Here is a 22,050-nt window from a genome sequence, read left to right on the forward strand (position 1 = left end):
GGCCACCTGAGCTGGGGAGGGGTAAGAATAGCCAGAAGGGTCCCCATAAGGTCCCCTGAGCCATTGGAGTCCGTAAGAAACGGCACTAGCTAGAGACACTGGGGGCTGGCGGGGGGGGGGGGGGGTGTTATATACTGAAGCCCATTTGGCCGCCATCTGCATGAGAGAGGCACAGGGTCAAGGTCAGAGACTAACCCTGAGTCTTCTTCCTATGCAGACTTCACAATCAGTTACAGAGAGCATGGGAGCCGGGTGGTCAGCAGCAAAACTTCAGAGGCCCTCAAGGTATACATGTCCCCTCGCTGCCCTGAGTAGCCACCCCCTTAGAGGACATTCTAGTGACCCATCACTTTTAGTCAGAGCACTGCTCCTGACGACACAGCTTTGTGTTCATCAGTGGCCCTGGCACCTGCTCTCTACCACAGGGACTTGTGGGCCATGACCTCTCTCAACCGGAGAGGTGCACTCTGACCGATGTGAGGGTCTTCCTGTCTCACTCTTCTATCTAGGAGACCTCAACCGAGTTCCTACCACAAATGGTCCCTTCCCACCTACTGGTCCCAGCTGGGCCTCATTTCCATCCAAGGAACCCAGGCAAGGCTCAATTGCTTACTCTCACCTATCTATGGCTCCCAGACTCCAGAAGGGACCGCATTTTATCTAAGCACTTTCCTGAGAGTATCTTCTCGGCCAAACACTGTTCTAAGCCCTTTATGTTAGCTTACTGTTTCTCCTAAACCCAATGAAGTAGAATTTATCCACACTTCAGACAGGTAAACATGCATCAGAAGGGCAGAAATCAGTCCTGGGTTGCACAGAGGCCATTATTGGGTCCAGAGCTGTGGTTTGTTTGGTTGTTGTTGTTGAGGCAGGGTTTCTCTGCAACAGCTCTAGCTGTCCTGGAACTCACTTCACAGACCAGGCTGGCCTTGAACTCACAGACATCCACTTGCCTCTGCCTCTCGAGTGCTGGGATTAAAGACATGTGCCACCATGCCTGGCTTCAAGCTGTAGGCTTTGATCTGTGCCTTTGACCATCAACTGATGTCCCTTGAGAGATGCAGTGACCAGACAGCTGCTGGGCCCCATGTGGGTGGACAGTGACAGGCTATCTCCCTCCACCTCCAGTGCCTGCCTGAGAATCCTACCTGGTTTCTGCAGGACTGCAGAGCTCAAAGCCACAGCAAAGGTGCTTTTCCACTTTGGACCTTGCACCTTCCTTGCCCGTTCTGTTCTCAAGACGGCCGCATCCCCTGTCCTAACGGGCATTGCAGAGTAAAAGAGCTGTAGGTGTGCACCACACCCAGCCAGGCAGAGCTGCCAGGCAGACTACTGCCTAAGGGTGGCGGCATCTCCCTAGCGCCCCCTGCGCCCTGAACTCAGCAGGCACTCCTGGAGTAGTCTTCCCCAGCAGTGAGTGTCTCACAAAGGTTTACTTCACAACCAGCACAACACAGAAGGTTGAAGGGAGAGTGCTCAATGGTGCTGGAAGAGGGGAGCAGGTGAGAGTCAAGGCTTTGGGACCTGCAGACTCAAGCTCAGGCCCCATTGTTCTCATGGACGGTCCTGAGCCTCTCAACCCCAGATGCCACAGGAGCAAGAAAGCTGCTCCTGAAGGTGCTGCGAGAAATGAGTGATGGACACAGAGAGAACTGCCTAAGCCTGTGCCCCAGCTCCCTCATGGCCAGAAGGCAGCTGAGATCTGGTTGCAGAGGGTCTGAGCCATTGCAAGGAGCCTGTCCATTCTGTCTGGGTTTCTGTTTATTCAATACAGGCCCAGCATTCAGTCCTTGAGGCTAAGTCAGGAACAAATAAATATAGGCTGCCAAGGTGTGCATGTGGACTCAAGGGCCGGCCTCGTATGCTGGCCCCAGCCTCAGATGTCCACCCAGCTCCTGTTCCCTGCAGGCTTGGCACCACCGAGGTACTCACAGGGACAGGTCCTGCGCTCTGCCTGCTCCAGCCCCTCCTCTTTTCTGTCCAAGGCCCAGCTCTCCCTCCGGTTGGGAGGTGGGAAGGAAGGATGGAGGCCAGAGTCCAGGTCCCAGGCTGCAGCCTGGATTCACTGTGCGAGGACAGAGGAGCAGGGAGGCAGGCGCCCCGAGCCAGCAGGCTTTTATGCGCCACTACACGCCTTCGCTGTCCTACAGTGGCCCCGCCCCGCTCCCGCTGCGGTCCTCCCAATGCCCTGCCCCCCAGGTTCACTTGGGGGGGCACTCAGGAGTCACACCAGCTTCCGCCCTTGTCCATGGGCCCAGTGGCCCCACGTGCATCCTTGGACACTTCCCTAGCTGCCCCATCCTCCTCATCCTCGTCCTCATCCTCTCCATCAGTGAAGCCACCCTGGGCAGGGCCATAGGCTAGAGTGGTGTGTGCCAGGTCCACCTCAATGGGGAAGACGTCGGCGTCCCGCAGCACTGCATAGCAGTCATTGTAGTACTTGGACATGGTGGACACGAAGCGCTGCAGCTGGAACACGATGTCCTGGACTGGGGCAGAAGGTGAACAGACAGGCCCAGTGGCTATGGCTGCCTCCTTAGGGAAGATCTAGAGCTGGCCTGTCCTTCCTGCTGGGACACTTACTGGGGCCCCTGGTCTTAGGATGGGTGGAAAGGGACATAGCCAAAGGCTTCCTGGCCCTGCCTAGTTGGCCATCTAGTCCTCCAAACTCCTAGCCCAGGAAACAGAGAAGGCTGCCTGAGTGAGTGGATCAGGGACCCAAGCCCTGGCCTCATCTCTGATCCAGGGAGAGAATGGCACCCACCCTGGGGCTAAGTGCCGGGTAAGGGGTAGTGCACAGGCCTCTAGTGCCCCTTACCATGCTTCTGGTCCAGCAGCTCCATCTTCTCCAGCACATCCTTGCGCATCTGGGAGAACCGGGCTCGAGCCTCCTGGCGGCAGCGCAGGATCAGGCGGTACTCATAGTTGCCTGTGCTCACTCGGTATAGGGGCTCTCCTAGGGCCTGCAGCAGGCAAGGCTGTCAGCTCTCTTGGGTGGATCTGGGCCTCCCAGGGACAGATGGGGCTGGAAGGCTGCAGGGCTGGTCCAGCTCATGGCTGTACCACAGTGGCCCTTCAGATGCCAGTGACAGACAGAAGCTCAAAACAGTAACTTAAGAGGGAGAAATATCAACCACAGAAACACAAACACATCTCACATGAAATAAATATTGGTCAAAAAATGGACCCTGACTGCAAACAAGTCACAAACTAGAAACAAAAACAACGAAAAACCACCAGGAGCTGGAGAGTGGCTCGGTGGTTAAGAGTCCTTGCTGTTCTCAGAGGCTGAGCTCAGTTCCCAGCATCCACGACTGTCATTTCTGACCTCCACAGACGCCAGCCATGCAAAGGGACACACACCTTTAATCCCAGCACTTGGGAGGCAAAAATCCAGGTAGGTGGATCTCTGTGAGTTCAAGGCCAGCCTGGTCTATTCGAGCTAGTGCCAGCACAGGGTCCAAAGCTACAGAGAAAACCTGTCTCAACCCTCCCCCCCAAAAAAACAAACAAAAAACAAAACAAAAAGAGCAAATGGACACACATATACATGTAAAACACTCATGTATATAAAAACAAAAAACAACTTTTTTAAAAAACCAAAGTGTAGCTCAGAAGTGAAATCAGTAAGCTTTTTTTCTACAGGAGCCTCACAACCTTGGGGTACCTGGCCTAGAGAGTACTGGGGAGTTGGCCACTTCATGACAAACTAGCTGGTACTCCAAGCCAGAGGAGCTGGTAGGATGGGCTGGCAGCCCCAAACTCTAGGAACTAAAACCCCAGGATGCCCTCCCGACCAGCCAGGGCCCCTTTGGCACTCACGATGCAGCTGTATTCCTCGTCGTCCATCTCCTTCACCTTCAGACAGTAGGACTGTGTGGGGTGGAATGGAGGAGGCCAGGAAGTCAGTGGCCAAGCTTCCTGGACTCCCACCCTCACGATTCAGCTCCCCTACCATGCCTCCCTGTGCCCTCAGGTCACCTGGGAACCTGGACACACCAAGAGAACTGCAGCCATACAGGTCACCTAGCTCTGGACCACCTGGGAAAGGCTGGAAGCAGATACGGACAGAGGTCCAGGAAAGGGGTAGCAGAGGGATGAGGCACTCCCCTGGGGCTGCAGGCCTGAAAAGCAGCTCTAGGGATTGGAGGGTGAGGCTCAGCGGTACAATACTTGCCTTGCATGCATAAGGGCTCTATCTCCAGAAGAGCAAAGATCCAAAACCAAAAAGTACTGTGTGGTGGTGCTGGCGAAGCAAAGGAGCTTAGGAGCTTCTTGAAGGCATGCTGTGCACAGGCCTGTCAAGGCTCTGAGAAGTGCCCTAGCAAAAGCCTGAATACTTAACAGTTCATTCTCTTGGCTTCTTTGACAATCTGATTATCATTTAGGACTCCGAATGTCCTTTGAAGTATCCCAGACCTAGTCTGAACCACTGCTAAGGAGCCCAGGGAGTCCCAAGGGGGCAGAAATGACAGAGAATGAGAGCTTTCCTGCTCCCAGGTTCTAGGTAGCTCCGAGCTCCCCTGGTGTGGAAATGCAGAGTCTAGGCTGCTTCTGATGCGTCAGGCCTTCAATCCCAAACTCCTGACTCAATAAAGATCTGACCCCATTCTGCCTGCCAGGGCATGGCTACTAGCCTCAGGGCTGGCCCCCAGGGTGGGTGCACTGCGGCTGGCCAGACACTGCGCACACTCACCAGGGACTCGAACTTCACACCCAGACACTGCAGACCCTCACCAAGTACTTGAACTTCACACCCAGACACTGCAGACCCTCACCAGGTACTTGAACTTCATACCCAGACACTGCAGACACTCACCAGGTACTCGAACTTCACATCCAGGTATTTTTTGATGGTGAGGCGCGTATCAGGGATGGCTTTATTGAGGTACGTGTTCAGGTCCGTCAGCATCTAAGAGGTAGGGTGACAAACGGCACAGATATGTCAAGGGTAGAAGACTATGTAAGGACAAGGGCACATTGTGACCCAGCAGTCTTGAGGTCAACAGGAATGCAGGAAGGAACAGTTACTGATGGCTGGCTGGCCACAGCGGTGACCAAGCATCCAGCACCTGACTCCAGCCCAGAACCCCTCCTGTGCTAAACTGTCCCTCCTGCTCTGGCCAGCGGGGCATGCTGCACTCTGAGGGACCCACCGGTTTGATGGTTTTCAGGAGCCGAATGCCAAACTTCTCAATGCTGCGATGTGCATCAGCAAACTTCACGAATGCCTCACTTGCTGCTGGCTGCGGCTCCCGCACCCCAATCACAGAGAACACGTCCCCAAAGGCTGCATGACAAGTTTGCCTTGAAGCCCCCACTTGACCCCCTAATGGAGAAGCCAGGGGCTTGCTGGGCAGCAGGACAGGGGCATGATGAACAGAAAGCCCAGGTCTGCTCGAAGGGTCTACATTCGAAGGAGGTACATCTTCAAGAGGCCTGGACCATACTCCCCAGGAGCTGCATCCTCATTCTGAGCTTAGGCTCTTTGGGGAGCTAGCTTTTGTCCCCCCAACCGACCAGAAAAGGCTAAGTGAAAATCTACAGTGGTCACGCCAGGCGAGAGCAGAGTGCCAGGCTAAGAATCTGGACCCCTGGGTTCAAATGCCAGCTCTCCAACCTTGAGCCCTGGGCACACTTCCTGTCTGGGCTTCATTTCCTTGCCAGTTAATGGGGTTGTGTCTTTCCTGCCCACATGGAACTGAAGAGACCACATGAAGAGACGCTGCCGGCACTGTAAGTAGCAGCAAGGTGCGTGGCATCCTCCAAAGGCCAGCTGGACCAGATGCTCCATGGTCATTGCCACCCAGTGTGAGGCTGGAGGTCAGAGCTAGGTGTTGGCCTTGGCATAGGGATGAAAAGGGCCCCAAAGAGGAACCTAACCACACCTCACTGTTCGGGGTTACTGAGCCCTGAGGGACAGGGGTTTGCAGGGTCACATGGCATGTCTGGGGATGCCATTACCCCGGTGCGTCTGTGACAGCTCATAAAAGGCACGTAGGAGATTCTTGGTGTGTTCCGTCATCCCTGTGGGAAGAGACCCAAGTAACAGAAGATGGAGACAGAAATCAGGGATGACATTGGCCCCCCCCAGCCTCACATTCCACCTGAGTCTTCACTGGGCATTAGGTCCCCAGGCTTTTCCCCAAGGCCTGGGAATGGAGGCTGAGTTGGCCCTCTATGCAGATCCCATGTGACAGGCAGCTGGGATTATGTATGACAGCCTCCTAGGGGATCTCTCTGGGTGGGTAGGAATTTGGAAGGACGCCTATGTCCACTCTCTAGGACAGGGTCCCCAGGGAAGAGCAGCAGCAGGCACTTGGTGGCTACCTACCTTTGTACAGCTCGGCAGTGCGCTCCAGCTCCTCCAGCCGCTTTACCAGCCCATCTGTGGAGGTCAAGAACAGGGAGGCTAACAACCCAGCCCAGCCCACACTGGAGAGGGAAGGGTAGCCCCCTGAGCCACTACCAAAAACAGAAGGTTTAGGGTAGAGTATGGGCCCCAGGCCTTACTTGTCAACTCCCCAGAAAACATTGAGAGGCAAGAGTCAGGCAGAGCTGGCTCAGGACCCATGTCAGGAGCCTCCCTCCACCTACCACCGGCTGGGCCAATCCAGGGGCTGATGGCCTTTTCAATATAGGATCTTCCCTAAGTCATGAGTGTCATAGGGTGAGGCCAGACTCAAGGGTAGCTTCCCATAGGCTCAGAAAGCAAACCCTGGGCCATCAGCCAAGGCTCCCCACACAGCAGTTAGAGAGGAGAAAGGCCTTTTGGTCATGGCCAGGTGGCTGAGACGACTGCTCAAGACTGGCTGGAGTTCGGGGAAAGAGATCCGGGAGGGCTTGGAGGAAGGTCTTACATTAGAAGAATTTGCTGATCACAGCCAAAAGCCAAACAGACATAGACTAAGTACCCACTTATCTCCCCAGCTTGCCAAATTCACTTGACCCCTTGCTGCCAGAGTACACAATAAAAGCCCAGAGTCCCTCTCAGACTAACTGAGCTAAGCTGAGGAAGACAGAGACCAGACCAGCTGTCTGGGAGGAGCAGAGACCAGACAAGCTGCCTGAAGAGGCTTGGACCAACTGAGCATCTGGAAAGAATATTCTCCAACCTGTCGAGCTGCCTGCAGGCTGTGCAGTGTGCTCCAGGGTCCCAGCTTTGTGGGCTGTCACTCATGCTGAGGTGGGCCTTGGTGATGTAGTTGTCTCTGGGTCACTTATGCTCCTGTAGGGACCTCTCAGAGATTCACCAAGGCAGACTTGGGTGATAGCTGTATCTGGTCTGCCGTGGGCTCCCTATCCGGAATAAGTAGACATGCGCATTGCAGCTCCTCAAGTAAAGTTTCGTCACCAGTTCGGCTACCACCCAGGCCCACAGCCAGGCCTTGGGTTGGCCCACCCTAGCATCGACCTGATCTAGGACCTTCTAGAGCTCATGGAAGAACTGGTCCTGTGGAACAAAACCCGCAGGATCTCCAAGACTTGCGGCGGCCACAGGATATCCCAGAGAAGTTCTGGTGAGGCTCCAATGATGGTGTGCCAGACACCAGAGGCCTTGTGCCAGACCAGTGACTTACTGCAATGAACACTTGCCAGTAAAGCTGACAGAACAAAGGGGCATACCATATGCCACACCAAAGCCCCCAATGCCACCAGGACGAGTGGAGAGGTATGGAGAGGCGGAAAAGGAGGAGAAGCAAAGAGATCATTTTGTTGTTGTTTTGGGTTTTTTTGTTTGCTTGCTTTGTTTTGTTTTCTTTTGTTGGGGGGCACAGCAGGTGTGAAAGAAAGATATAGGGGTGAGCAGAATTGGGGTACATGATGTGAAACTCCCAAAGAATCAATAAAGAATTTAAAAAAAAAAAAAAGTAGGACTCTTAGCTTTTTCTCTAGCACCATGTCTGCCTGCACTCTGCCATGTCCCACCATGATGATGATGGACTAAACCTCTGAAACTGTAAGCCAGCCCCAATTAAATGTTTTCCTTAATCAGGAAAAAAAAAAAAAAAAAAAGAGGTGGACTGGAGAGATGGCTCAATGCTTAAGAGCACTGCCTGCTCTTCCAGAGGTCCTGAGTTCAATTCCCATCAACCACAAGGTGGCTCACAACCATCTGTAATGAGATCTGGCGCCCTCTTTTGGCCCTGCAGGCGTACATGCAGGCAGAACAGTGTATACATAACAAACAAATCTTTAAGAAAAAGAAAAAAACAGTTTTGTCACACAATACCACATTAGGTCCAGGGAGTGACTGTGGTAAAACCAAGACTCAGGTCTTGCCCTTGGACTCCAGGTCCAGCAGAAGAGCTCAGCCAGTAGCCAGTGACCAGAATAGATTGGGGCAGGGGGTAAGGGAACAACAACCACCTCAGCTCCACAGGGGCTGGGGCTAGAAATGGGAGGAGGCTGACAGCTGACAGGAGGGTAGAAAGCATTATAGACATAGATTTGGGAGTGCAGGGGGCATGGACCTCCTTGGCTTCCCAACTCTCATCTGTCCCCACCTTTCATGAGAGGGGGAACCCTGACCAGGCTTGAGAAAACCTGCAGCCACACAGAGTCACCCTGCTATGAGCCAGCACACTGAACACCCCCTGACAGCCCCTGGCCCTTCTACAGCCTGCACCTGTGGGCAGGGACCACTCAGCCTATTCTACAGAGGAAGCTGAGTGATAGGCAACTTGCCTGGAGTCATAGAGCCATGCCTAAGCAAGCAGAGCCCGGCTCCCCTGGCCTTGGTGTGTTTGCTCAGGCAGGGGCTTTTGAGCAGGAGGGGAGGGACACGGCACACACGGAGACTTCTCTCTGGACAGGAGAGCTGGCTGTGTGGGGGCTGTGAGTGGGAGAATTGGGGGAGGGTAGACACCTTAGAAGTCTTCAGGAGGCTGTAGGTCACTGCAGCCTCCAGGTCCTAGCTCCCTGGAACACTAGCACATGGCCAGCAGGCACAGTTGTTTTTAGCTGGGTCATGGGATATCATGACAGCTTCAATTTAGAAATCCTATTTACAGCCAGGGAAATTGCAAGGTTCGGGGAAACAACAACCAGTTCTAATTCCATCCCAATGCATGGTGACTACAGTAACAAGGATTTATAGGCACCACGCGGCTGAAAATAGCAGCTGCCACTTTGTACCCCATTTGGAACACGCTCAGGCCCCACCCCTACTCTCCCAGCCAATAAAGCCCGTGTGCCCAGCTGAGCCCACGGTTTCCATGGGTATTTTTGTCCTCCCCGAGTACACGCATAGCACTGCTATTTATAAGCATAGGCTGGCGATGGCAGGAGCAGGAGCACGGTTCTATCGGCCTCCTGGGGAGACATCCAGTGCATGCGTCTGCCTGTGTGTAAAGTGCCCGCACATGGCTTCTCTGAGCACTGGCAAAGGAAGTGGTGACAAGGGTGGCAGTGCCACCTCCTGGTCAAGGGCAGCACAGGAGCAGGACAAGTGTGGCTGGGCAGGGAGCATGCTGACAGTGGAGAGGGACTCAGCCTGGCCAGGCATCCAAGCTGGAAGGACCTGTCCTCCCAAGTCTGTCCCCTCCCCACCGCCAGGCAGTGACTTAAAAGCCCACAGCTGACAGTTATAGTAGCTCTTGGAGGGTAGAAGAGGACCCCAGGGATACAAAGGTGTGCCTTGGCTGTCCACATTGAGGCAGGGAAGTTAGCTTGATGGACAGCTGACCATCAGGCTGGCGGGAGGAGGACTCACCATTGCACAGGATGGCACGGCTCAGACCCAGGGCATCAGCTGTGCCCGAACTCATGTTCTCCACTAGCCGGTGCTTGACTTTCTTCAACACTGGGGCAAGAGAGAAGGGGCCGATGAGTGTGCTGCTGACCAGGCCATCTAGGCCTGAGCCCCATCACAACTGCAGGCTGTGCCAGCGAATGGAGAAAACTGGCCTGGGGCTTGGTGTCTGGAGCGGTCAGGAAGCAGCGGCTCTCGGCAGTGTATGTCCTGCGCTACCTGTCCTACTCAGCTCCATCTTGGAGGAGCCATACAGGTAAACACGGAGTGCTTGGCACAAAGTGAGAGCTGCTATCTGCCAGTGGTGTTTCTGAGGGCACAGAGCTTGTCCATGCTAAGCAGTGGCTGACAGCCCAGACAGAGGGGGGCTTGTCCCTTCTCCCTTCCAGGCAGCATGTGAGATGACTTGTGCCAAGGCAAGGCTCTGGAGGTGGGTTCTCAAGCTGATTACATCACAATAGTAGGCACCATTAAGTGTCACGGGCTGGTCACTGCATATAACCAGCGAAGGTCTTGGAAGGGCTCAAAAACAAGAATGTTAGACCAGGTGTGATGGCACACACCTTTAATCCCAGTACTTGGTAGGCAGAGGCAGGAGGATCTCTGAGTTAGATGCCAGCCTGGTCTACAGTGCTACTTAGATAAACACCTGGTGAGCTCATTTGCCCTTAGCCTCTGTCCTAACAGGCTGTGGGCTGTGGCGAGCACGGGCTGATCTGGGGGTTCTGCCAAGAAACTGCCAAGTCTCTTGTGCCTTATACTTTGTCACGTGCTTGATCCAGAAGTGGCAGCTAACTATTGCTGTCTCAAGGCTGCTACAGAAGCAAGATCCTGCCCTTCCAGACAGACAACCTGCCAAATAGCCACCCATAAGGCCCAGTTTGCACCCTAGACTTTCTAGAAGTACACTACAGGAGAGGCCATGACACACAGGCCAAGGTCTGGCAGTGGGAGGTGTAAAACACAGGGTAGTGAGAATGCAGGGCCAGGGGCCTGGGAATGGCTACTGCCAGCCATTCTGCCAGCTTGGACAGAAAAAGCCAGAGCCCATGGCACATGGCTGCTCTGGCCTGGCTTACCAATGTCCAGGGACATGCCCTGCTTAGGGTCCGCCTGCAGCTTGTTGTAATGGATGGTCACCTCCCCCTGCAAGAGCAGCACAGACACAATTAGGACAGTGGTTGCCAGCTCCAGGCCCTCCCAGAGATTATTTTTTACACGTCTGCACTAGAACACCAACAAGAAGAAGCAGGATTTCTCAGGGACTCCAGTCCTTTGTGAGGACTAAATACCAAGGTGACTCAGGAATAGGACCATGGGAGACCAGGGTGGTTTTTGTCTGAGTGGAAGGGGACAATGGGGCTGAAGAGATGGCTCAGTTCTCAGCACCCACATGGTGGTTCACAACCATCTGTAACTCCAATGCCCTCTTCTGACTGCCAAGGGCACAAAGCACAAATGTGATGTTCATACATACTTGCAGTCAAAATGTATATAAAATAAATTAATCCAATAAAAAAGTTTTTTTTTTTTTTTTTTAAGGCAGGGGATAGGAGGAGCTGGTCCAGGAGCCTTGGAGGATAGCGACAGGAAGGGAAAGGCACTGACTGGGGCTGGGGGCCTGAGGCGCTGCCCCAAGTCTACATAAGCTGGGCCCACCCTTGACTCTGGGACTGCCTGTCATCTGTGGTTTTGCACTCTTCATGCGGCTCGCTCACTGGCTTTCCCAAAGGTCTCCAATGGCTCAACTGCAGGGGAACAGCAAGATGGCCATGCTTGTTTTGACAGTGACAAGGACACTAGATCAAGTGGAACATCTGGGGTGGGGAACGAGCAGGAGGGAAGGGTGTGGGCTACAATCTGGCCAGGAGATGCCTGAGCTTAAGATTCTTTGTTGCCTGAAGTCCCTGGGGAATTTGGGAAGCAGTCCCCACAACAAAACTCTAGGGCAAACATGGCCCAGCTGTGGTCACTAGGATTCACTGACACAGGGAGGTCACTGTTGGCATCTAGCTGCCTCTGCAGTTCCAACCAGGGACATCATAGTTTGTCTTAGTGTTTAGCACTTCTGGAAGCTTAGAGGGGCTCAGAATAAGTCCCAAGAATTCTTAGCATTTACTGACAGTCCAAGGGGCCCAGGAGATAGAATTATATCCCTCATATTGCTATAAAGAAGTAGGCAGTGAACCCTAAGCCTGCTAGGACCCTGGCAGTCTGGGTGGCTCAGCAAGGACCTGACAGCCTCTGCCTCACACTCTGGAGCAAGCTTCCAGCTGCTCCCTCAGTGGTCCAGCTGCTCCTGCAGTGGTCTTACCTTCACCTCCTGGATCATCTTCGCCACCTCTACTTTGGTTTTTCCTTTGATTGACCTGCCATTGACCCCGGTGATCTCATCACCAGCCGCCACCGTGCCATCCAAGGCTGCAGGCGTGTTGTCAAATACCTGCGGATGTGTAGGAAGTGGAGGACAATGGGATGGACCTGGAACCTCGGCAGGCCCTCTCTCTACCTCAGGCAGTGCCAAGAAGACAAGAGGAAAACTCCCCATTCTTGAGAAGACAGACTGACTCCCAACAGGTCAGATTCTTTCTCTATATAGGAAATACAGGGGCCCTTAAGGCCCTCGCACCTGTTCCTTAGTGTCACTACCTTCCATGGCTTTTCCAACAATGCTGCTCAGCAGCCAAAAGCACTTCTCAATTCCAACAGCTACTTTGGTCTTCAAAGAACAGGCCAGGGATGCTCTGAGCAAGGGTCCTATGCCTGTGAGTCCTTGTCCCAAGCTAACCCCTTCACCAGGACTTGTGCTCACTGGCTGTGAGGTGGCCTTCTGTCAGATGAGCTGTTTAGTAGCGACAGTAAGAAGACAGCTGTCTAAAGGGCACACACAGACACGCACACAGATGGAGGAGCACAAACTGGACCGGAGAGTAACTACAGAGTAACATCTTGAGTAGATGTTGCCCCATAAGGAAAATCTGAGGGAACCAAGAGAGCCCAGGAGAGTCAACAGTTTTGTGTTCTAGTTTGATTGGCTAGGACAGGTTTTCAGATTCCTGTTCATGCCCAGAAACTCAGACATGGACTTTCAGGTTTGAGAGAGAAATTTCATGGTGACTGAGGGATGGCTTATTAAAATAAACTGAGTAACTGACTACAAAAACCCCCATCAGTCTGGAGAAAGCACCCATGGCGAGAACTGAGACACTTAACTCAATATTTTGAGTTAAAAGGAAACTGCAATACAATGAACTCTAACATCACACTAGGCAAAGTAAATCCCCAGTTCTGCTTACAAGAGTCCCTAGAACAGTCAAAGCCACAGAGACAGTGAGGAACATGGGAGCTGTAGGGACTGAGGAGAGGGGGCCAGCGAAGAGCTCTAGAATGGACAGTGGTGATGGCCGCACCACATTGCCAATATATTTTAATGCCACCTAAGAATGGTTAAGAGAGTAAATTTTGTGGTATGTGTATTTGTGATAACTGGAGAACAAGGGAGGCAGTAAGGACCTTACAGGGCAGGATGCTATCAGAGAATAACATAAGAGACCCTCATCTACTGGAGAGGCCACAGAATCCACTTTCCGAGGACCCAGCACAGCACGAACGGCTGCTGCCTGCAGCTGTCTCCCTGACACCTCAGGTGCAGGAACGACCAGCTCCGCAAGGCTTGACAGGTAAGAATAAGCACACCTAAGTGGTCCCCGAAAGAAATGGGACACTGTGCTGGTGGCAGTGGATAATGGGGTGACACCATCAAACTTCTAACTAAATCCAGTGAGATGCTCAATAGAAAAGGGGGCTTGCGACCAAGCCTGGTGAGCCGAGTGCAAACCCTAGGACTTACATGGCAGAAGGGTAATCGACTCCCACATGCCACACTTCAGCCTCTGCACATGCGCCATGACGCAGGACCCCCCCCCCAAATAAGTGGGTTTTAAAAATCTTTATTGATGAATGGATTTTTGATACAGGATCTCTCTATATAACCCTGAACTCGCAATCTGCCTGCTTCTGCTTGCCTACTGCTGGATTAAAGGTGTGGGTCACCAAGTCCAACCTTAAAGTCTTTATTTATTTAAAAAATAAAAATTAGGGAATGTAAACTGGGTAATGATGGTGCCCACCTTTAATCCCAACACTAGGGAGGCAGGGGCAGATGGATCTCTGTGAGTTCAAGGCCAGCCTGTTCTACAAACAAGTTCCAGGACAGTTAGGGCTACATAGAGAAACCCTGTCTTGAAAAACTAAAAATAAATAAAGTTAAGGGCTGGGAAGATGACTCAGTGGTTAAGAGCACTTGTACTTGCAGAGGACCCGAATTCAGTTCCCAGCACCTATACTGTGGTTTGGAACCATCTGTAACTCCAGTTCTAGGGATCTGATGCCCTCTTCTGACCTCCATGGGCACCAGGCATGCATGTAGTGCACAGACATACATGCAGGCAAAGCATTCACACACATAAAATATATAAATCTAAAAAATGAACATTTTTCAAAAGTTCTGATTGAAACTTACCCAAACCTAGCATTAATTTTAGTGATGGAGATGGAGCCAGAGCTCAGTCACTCTAGCTGTGTCCCCCTAGCACTGAGCCAGCAGAGCCCTTTGACCTTTACTCCTGAACTTGAGCTCAAGCTAACGCTGAGGACTAAGGGAGCAACACTGAAGGAAGTCTCTAGAATGTGCACTGCACATCTGCCCATCCTCAGAAAGCCAGAGGATATGTTCCATCCCGATGGAGACGGAAGCCACAAAGGGGACCCTGGGACTGGGAATGAAGAGCAGAGGTCCCCAAGGGGTTAGATGAAGACAGATGAAAGTCTGAACAAAGAGGGGGAAGATGACTGTGGGAAGTCTGGGAAAGCAAGAGGATTGCACAGGGGCAAATAGCAGGAAATACCAAAGAAAGGAGAGGCTCTGCTCAGAAAGAAGTATAGGCTGAGCGTGGTCGAGCACTTGACAGAGAAGCTGGGTTCAAGGCCAACTTCAGCTACAGGGGAAATTAGAGGCCAGCCTAGGCAACGTGAGATCCAGTCTCAAAAAAAGAAAAAAAGTCACCAATTCAAAACTAAGGGAGCCGGCGGTGGTGGCGCATACCTTTAATCCCAGCACTTGGGAGGCAGAGGCAGGCGGATCTCTGTGAGTTCGAGACCAGCCTGATCTACAAGAGCTAGTTCCAGGACAGGCTCCAAAGCCATAGAGAAACCCTGTCTCGAAAAAAAAAAAAAAAAAAAAGACTAAGGGAGGTGGTTCAGCAGTTAAGGACACTGGCCACTCTTCCAGAGGACCTGGGTTTGAATCCCAGCACCCACATGGTGGCTTACAACTGTCTGTAACTCCAGTTCCAGGGCACTCAGTGCCCTCTTCTGGCCTCCACAGTCACCAGGCACGGATGTGGTACACAGGCACACATGCAGGCAAAACATTCACACACATAAAAAAATAGCAAATAAAAGAAAAGAAGGAAGACACCAGCTCATCAGAAAGTTCAACACAAGCATTCAGAAGGGTGGGAATTGTTTCTGTCCCTTCTCTATCCTCTTGGTCTCCAGAGCTGGCCAGGGATTTGGAAAATGTTTCCCGAACGTTGAGGTGGTGTTAATACTGCGTCAAGACAGTGTCTGTGATGGGAAGATGGATAAGAGGGAGATCTGTGGCTTTAGAAGAGAGCTGAACTTGCCAGGCGGTGGTGGCGCATGCCTTTAGTCCCAGCACTCGGGAGGCAGAGGGAGGTGGAGATCTCTGTGAGTTTGAGGCCAGCCTGGTCTACAGAGTGAGTTCTAGGACAGGCTCTAAAGCTACATAGAAACCACTCCTTGAAGAAAAAAGAAGATACCTGAACTCTTTATCTCCTGAACAAGGGATCAACCAAGAAAACGAGCAACAAGACCAGGAGGGCTAGAGAGGTGATTCAGCAATTAAGAATGCAGCCTGTTCTTGCAGAAGACCCAAGTTCAGTTCCTAGCCCTCATGTCAAGCAGCTTAGCTTCAGAGGGACCTGACACCTGTTCTGCATGGACATCTACACGCAAGTGCGTGCATGCGTGCACACAAGCACACAACTAAAAGCAATAATAAAAAAAAAAGCAAAGCAAGAGGCTGCAGCAGCAGCTAAAGGGGAGGGTGAGAGGAGGGTGGGAACTGCTGGTGACACGGGCCTCTGTGCACTCGACTCGCTATAAACGAACAAAGCAAACCTCATGTTATGATGCAGTTCGTTCAAACAAACCTGCCCTTCAGGTCCAGAACAGATGGGCCGGGGGAGTGGCCCTGAGGCTGAGAAGGCACAAGGTCAGCAGGGACCTGAGAAAGGTCTCCCTCAGTCTCCTGGGGCAGAGGGGAGACAAATCACCCTCGAAGGCAGAGGTAAGAGCAGATGATCCTCCCTGAGGCCTACTCTGCTGGGTGTCCCACCAGGAGACAGTCTGGATCCTTCTAAGGACACAGAAATGTAACTGACTGGTCACCGCAGTGGACAGATCACCAGGGCAGCTTCCTCAGGAAAACCATGAAGTCGCTCCCCTAACACCAGCACAACAGCTGGGAAAGGCACAGCTGCCGGAGAACCACTGCACCTGTGTCTCGGTGAAGCCGCATGAGGGCCTGTCCCTGCACTTTGCCGTTCTGCTGCATTTTCACAAGAACTCAAAGACACTTGTGCTTACATATTTTACTTCATTCATGTACTTGGTTTTGTTTCTTTCGAAACAGGGTCTCATGAAGCCCAGTACACTTATTTAATTTTAAAAATTTCATGCGTATGTGTGTGAATATACGCATGCAGGGACTGGAGGTGGCAGAAGACGGCATCAGATCCCATGGAACTTGAGTTATAGGTGGCTGTGAACTGCCTGATATCAGTGCTGGGAACCAAACCTTGGTTACACAGTTTAAACCCTCATTTTCCAGATGAGAAAACTGAGACCCGGCATGGACAAGAAACTCACTGGTATCTGGGGATAGACACATGAGTCTCGGGCTGCTACTTTGTTTGTTTGCTGACACTAGATCTCGAGTGGCCCACGTCCGGCCTCAAACTCATTCACTGTGTAGTCGAGCGTGACTGAGAGCGGCTGATCCTCCCTGCCTCCACCCCGCAAGTGCAGGGTAACAGGTGTAGGCTGCCACACCCAGCAAGGACATTATTATCTCGTAGCCCTCCTACTTCAGTTGGCAAGCAGGCGCACTAGAGACTGGTACTGAATGTCTGTTACATGCTAAGACACTGGCCAGCACCGACTTCAGTTGGACACACATGGTATAAGGCCAAGAGTCTGCCAGACAGCCAGATCAGAACCTGCTGCACGCGAAGAACAGATGGAAACGGAAGAGGCACAGGGACAGGCCCATTAGAGCGGTAGCCGGTCTTACAAAGAACAGAGCTCAGAAACGAGGAGGACCAAGGAGATGCCTCAGCAGGTAGAGTGCTTACTATGCTAACCTGATGGCCCGATTTCAAGCTTGGGATCTTACAGTAGAAAACTGACTAACAGGATTGTCCTTTGACCTCTGTATGTTTGCCACACACGAGGGCATCCATACTCATGTACACACACATCAAACTGCAAACACCAATCGTAAAACTGTAAAGAATCGAGACAGACAGACTTTTGTGTGTGTGTGCTGGGCTGGTCTGCCACTCTGCTTCCATTCTTCAGGAATCACCTTTTTTTTTTTTTTTTTTTTTGACTCATGTCTGTCTGTGGCCTGGAACTCACCTATTAGTCTAAACTGGTAGGGCAGTGAAGCCCAGCATCCCCCTGTCTCCATCTCCCCAGCACTGTGGTGACAAGCGCATACTGCCACATCAGTGCTTGACTCAGGCACCTGAGATCGAACTTCGCTACTCCAGCCTGCGCGGCACACACTCTCCCGACTGAGCCATCTCCCAGCCCTGCAGCCGGGCTTTCTGAGTGGAGAAATGAACCTCTTTTTGTCACACGTAAGAAAGGAGGCGACTTGCTCCACCCAGGACCCTGTCTCCACCTCCAAAGTACACCTCATACCTGGACAATATAGAGGCAGGGACAGTACTGGGCCCCTCCTCCGATGCTTATCCCAATCAGGTTCTGAGCATCCTTTTGCAGGGTGACCTTCCCAGGCACAGTGGGGATTCCTCTGGAAATAGAAGCGAGCGAAGGTGAATTCTGGAGAAAGGGTGACTGGAAGGAGCAGGTGACACAAAGTAGCCTCTGCCTCCCTCAGCCAGAAAGAGCACTGTCACCAGACATGCTCAAGAGTCGTGCAGCGGAAGGGCCGGAGCCCAAATCTGCCACGGTCTGCCCTGGGACTCAGGTCAGGCATTTCCTCTGCTTCTGTTCCTTCACCCAGAAAACAAAATGAGGCTCCCTGATACAAGAAAAGGGCACGGAAGGCTCTCCCCATCCTCGCCAGAGCGGGCAGCGCCAAGGACACAAACGTGTAAATTCGGCCAGGCCCCATCCTTTTCCCCTTCTAAGGCACATCCAGGACACCATAGCCAGTTGTCCAACCATCCTCCAGCCATGTCCCAGTGATACTGCTCAGTTACCAGCCAGCATTCACGATCAGGGAGCTTAGGTGTGTCTCGTGGTGAACAGGCTCAGGTGTCAGCTTGGTTACTGAAGGCCGATCACTAGCAACCAAGGGCTGCTCAGCCCTTACAAAGGACTAAGATACAAGGCCATGAGATCTACTCCTCGCTCTGGGAGTACTTTCTAAAGGTCAGCCGGACCTCATTTATGAAAGTCTACCTTACTGATCATCTATGCTGGGAAGGTCGGTGATGTTCCCATGCAGCCTTTGCAAGCAAGCTGGCTCTGCTGCCACCTTTGGAACACCTTCCCAGACCACCCCAGGAGGACCATTCCACCTGCTGTGCTGTGGATGGATCATGCGCACATGGCCTGAATCATTAGCCTATCTCACACAAACACACACACACACACACACACACACACACACACGAGAACCTACTCGAATGTCCATACCTATTTCTGCTTCCATACCCTGAGAAGTAAACGTGTGTGGCTAAGACACCCAAGGACAAGAGGGACCTGGGTCCTCAGCTCCCAGATCTTGAGGAAGAAAATACTCACAATTTATCCTCCTCGATGTCATAGTCTAAGTCTGCAAACATGGTGCCGAGAGTTGGGGCCGACTGGCTAACTGCCCAGCTCGGGAGGGGAATGGGAAACTGGGTTTGAGAGAGAAAAGAATACGGGGCTTCAGGGAACTGAAGTGCCCAGAAACCAGCACCAAGCTCCCACCCCTCCCTCCTTCGGGACAGCAGGCCTCTGGTCCTCCCCTCTGGACTGGGGTAGGGAGCCTAAGGCTGGAAGGGGGGCAGGTGATTCTTACTTGGTACAGAGGAGGACCCCAGGCCAGGGCGAAGGGCTCGGATTCCAGAGTCCGCCCCACGGTCTCCAGACCCTTGGGAGCCGCTTCGGTCGCTCACCGAGAGATTCGGTCCCACAGCCGGGCCTGGGCCAGGACGGCACCTGCACCCACCTGCCGTTCCACCTGGCGGCGACCGCGACTGTCGCGTCACTTCCGGTACAACGCGGAAGTCCCGCCTCTCGCTTTGGGTATTTGCCCCAATCCCTGCAGGCAACCTCTCTTTCTCTCCGCTCCCAGCCTCTCTGAACCAGGAAAAAGAACAAGTGTTGGTGGAAGTTCTCTGTTAATGTGAAAAAACGGGAAAGGAAGGAAAGGTCTAAACATGTTGGCGGACCCCGCCCTAGGCCGCGCAACCATCTTGGGGAGGGAAGGGCTCTTCCCGGCTTCCTTAGCGGCACTCTGGGGACCACTTAGGCCCGGCGGTTGCCAGGGCAACGGAAGCATCCTGGGAACGGCGAAGTTCAGTGAACTGCAAACCTCGCGTTCACATTTTCAGTACCACTTCCGAAGGAAAGCCTGTGATTCCCCTACCACCGAGCGTCAGGACTGGAAGGTTCCCGCAAGATCTCAGTCTCAGAAAGAAATTAAGTACCTGAGAGGCCGTAACTTTGTTCGGAGATGCTTTACAGTTGGTCTAAGAACCAGACCTTGGTCCTGAAACCCCTACCGCCAGTTTGGGGTCCTTTGAACATTTGAGCTAAACTTGGAGCCACGAGAGGTAAATTCAGTGGGCTTTTCAAGGGCAGATTTGGTTCGTCTTTCCTGCATGTACCCCGGTTTCCCCACAAACATACTACTAGCGTTCAGTAGACGTTTCTGAGGTGTTTTGACAAAAGATCCCTCACACTGAACCTCCTTCCTTAGTCCTTACGGCCCTGGAGACCTAATAAAGGTACACCCCCTATGCCCCTGAGGCTCAACAAACAGCATCAAAGCTTCCCAGCTTGGGAGGCCAATCTCATCTGCCCACCGACGCCTGCTGCCAGTGATCATGTTAAATAAGTTCGCTGGAGGAGAACGGCCCTGCTAGAACCAGTGTTGGCACCCACCTCATCCAAGCAGAGTGGGGCCAGTGTCCTTATCCAGCTGTAAGGGGGTGCAGGGAGTCCTTGTGCTCACAAGCAAGCACTAGGGGAGCCGGGGATGTTAAACACGCAGGGCCGTCTCTTCAAAGGGAGAGATGTACAACCCGTTTTCTGCCCAGAAGGCTGGGAACGGAGGTGGTTAGTTGCTTGGTGACCTTTGCACTATGTGCATGGCTGAGACCACACTGGATACCTCCCCGGACCCTTATCTTTGAGCTTGTTTTCTCAGTTAATCTGTCGAAGGCATCTCTACGGAAGACATCACTTGTACTTTCTGGAGTCCTGGTGGGGGTCATGCCTCGAGCTTTGATGTGCACGTGGCTGAGTTAATTATCACCCAGAAACTTTACCGAATTGGGCTGTGCTCACATATGCCAAAAATAAACTCAGGGGCAGACCGCAAAAGTTTACACCAACACCAGCCACTGAGTCACTCATTCAAGATGTTGAACCAAACTGCCATCTTGCCTCTCCTGGATTGATACTGCTCTGTTCAGAGGCCATGGTGTTCACAGAGACCCCTGCCAGGGTATGGGATAACTAGCCACCTGTCCTATGGAAGCCTTCCCATTGCTTAGGGGAGGCCCGAGCTGAGTCTCAGCAGGTGTGTTGAATGCCACCATAGCAGCCACCTTCCCCTGTGTCCCCACACTGCAGCTCGGATCACTGTCAGAAGCCTGGCTCATCTTCACCCCATGGAAGTGGAACAAGTTCTGGCAGCTACCCTGTACAAGTGGGGAATGGGCTCGAAGAGGCACCTTTCCCTTTTCGCACGTGGTCGGTCGCAGGAGTGGTTTCACCACCTCACCAAGCTCTGTCTTCAAGGCTGGTGGCTTGTTTTTGAGATAAGACCTCCTAAAGCCCGAGGTCACTACCTGAGAATGGCCTGAAAGTCCCAACCTCCTGCCTTCCATCCTCAGCTTGAGGTGGAACCAGGGATCCAACTCGGGGCTTCCTCAGCCTTTCTCCCCAACACAACCCTAGTTCATACCCAGGCTCTGCCATTGGATAGCAAGTCACCGACACAATCTGACTGTGTGTAAAATGCTTGTAGAAACTGACATGATTCTCTATGGGACCGGGAGATGATCAGGGTGGCCTCAGAAGGTCCAGAGGGCTGGACATCTTCAGGGAGAAGTGACCAGGATGGCAGTAGTGGCCGGATGCTGGAGTCATAGGCCGATGTTGGGTGCTGAACTGGGTTCAATGAAACAGCATCCTCCAGCCTAGAATTTGCATCAAATCCATCTTTCCAGCCCCCAGATGAACAGCAGAAGTCCAAGCCCCACCATTCCTTTCACTGGGAACCTTAGGCAGTCGTCATTTTCCTGCATGCCGTGGCTGCAGAGTGACCGTCCTCCCAAGACAGCCATACAGGTGGCTGCAGAGTGACTGTCCTCCCAAGACAGCCGTACAGGTGGCTGCAGAGTGACCGTCCTCCCAAGACAGCCATACAGGCGTCTGCAGAGTGACCGTCCTCCCAAGACAGCCGTACAGGCGGGTGAAATGCGAATGTGTTTTTGTGAGTGAGCTCTGCCACACAGATAGCAGAGGCTGCACATTGCTTCACAGGAAAGCAGTGCAGTCAACCTTTTCAAAGGGTGGAGATGACCACGCCTCCGGTGGGCCTTACTGCTCTTCTGCTTCTGTGTGTGGCTCATCTGGGACGTGTCCTGAATTCAGATCCCTGGGCTCTTCTCAGACCTGCAGAGGGATCCTGTAGGATGCATTGGCACAATTCTGTGAGTGTTGTCTAAAGATGTCGGAGGCCCAGAATGCCGAGTCTAAATACCAGGCAGGGCTGTTGAAGGCACCAACACTCTTTA

At 52.7% G+C, this 22,050-nt stretch overlaps 1 protein-coding gene across 1 annotated transcript; it reads right to left on the bottom strand.

Moving 5' to 3' along the window:
- Positions 1-1,739: 1,739 nt before the first annotated feature.
- On the bottom strand, positions 1,740-19,294 carry Pick1 (protein interacting with PRKCA 1). The gene is made up of 13 exons (XM_050165744.1): positions 19,101-19,294; positions 18,839-18,936; positions 17,768-17,879; positions 12,069-12,197; positions 10,834-10,900; positions 9,716-9,805; positions 6,335-6,388; positions 5,965-6,027; positions 5,157-5,290; positions 4,820-4,912; positions 3,823-3,873; positions 2,819-2,963; positions 1,740-2,489 (listed from the first exon to the last, which is right to left on the bottom strand). The coding sequence occupies exons 2-13, from the start codon at positions 18,877-18,879 to the stop codon at positions 2,218-2,220; spliced, it is 1,251 nt and encodes a 416-aa protein (XP_050021701.1). The 5' UTR covers positions 18,880-18,936; positions 19,101-19,294; the 3' UTR covers positions 1,740-2,217.
- Positions 19,295-22,050: the final 2,756 nt, after the last annotated feature.

The sequence above is a fragment of the Alexandromys fortis genome, unplaced genomic scaffold (genome assembly GCF_014885135.2).
Source record: "Alexandromys fortis isolate MF-2015 unplaced genomic scaffold, M_Fortis_MF-2015_v1.1 scaffold_157, whole genome shotgun sequence".
In the NCBI taxonomy this organism is placed as follows: domain Eukaryota; kingdom Metazoa; phylum Chordata; class Mammalia; order Rodentia; family Cricetidae; genus Alexandromys; species Alexandromys fortis.

Excerpts from the sequence above, each read along its gene's own strand:
- Pick1 (XM_050165744.1), bottom strand. The coding sequence starts at position 18,879 with ATGTTTGCAGACTTAGACTATGACATCGAGGAGGATAAATT. Across the intron at positions 9,806-10,833 it reads GGGCATGTCCCTGGACATTG|TGTTGAAGAAAGTCAAGCAC; the intron begins GTAAGCCAGGCC and ends CTCTTGCCCCAG. Across the intron at positions 5,291-5,964 it reads GCTGTCACAGACGCACCGGG|CCTTTGGGGACGTGTTCTCT; the intron begins GTAATGGCATCC and ends CTTGTCATGCAG.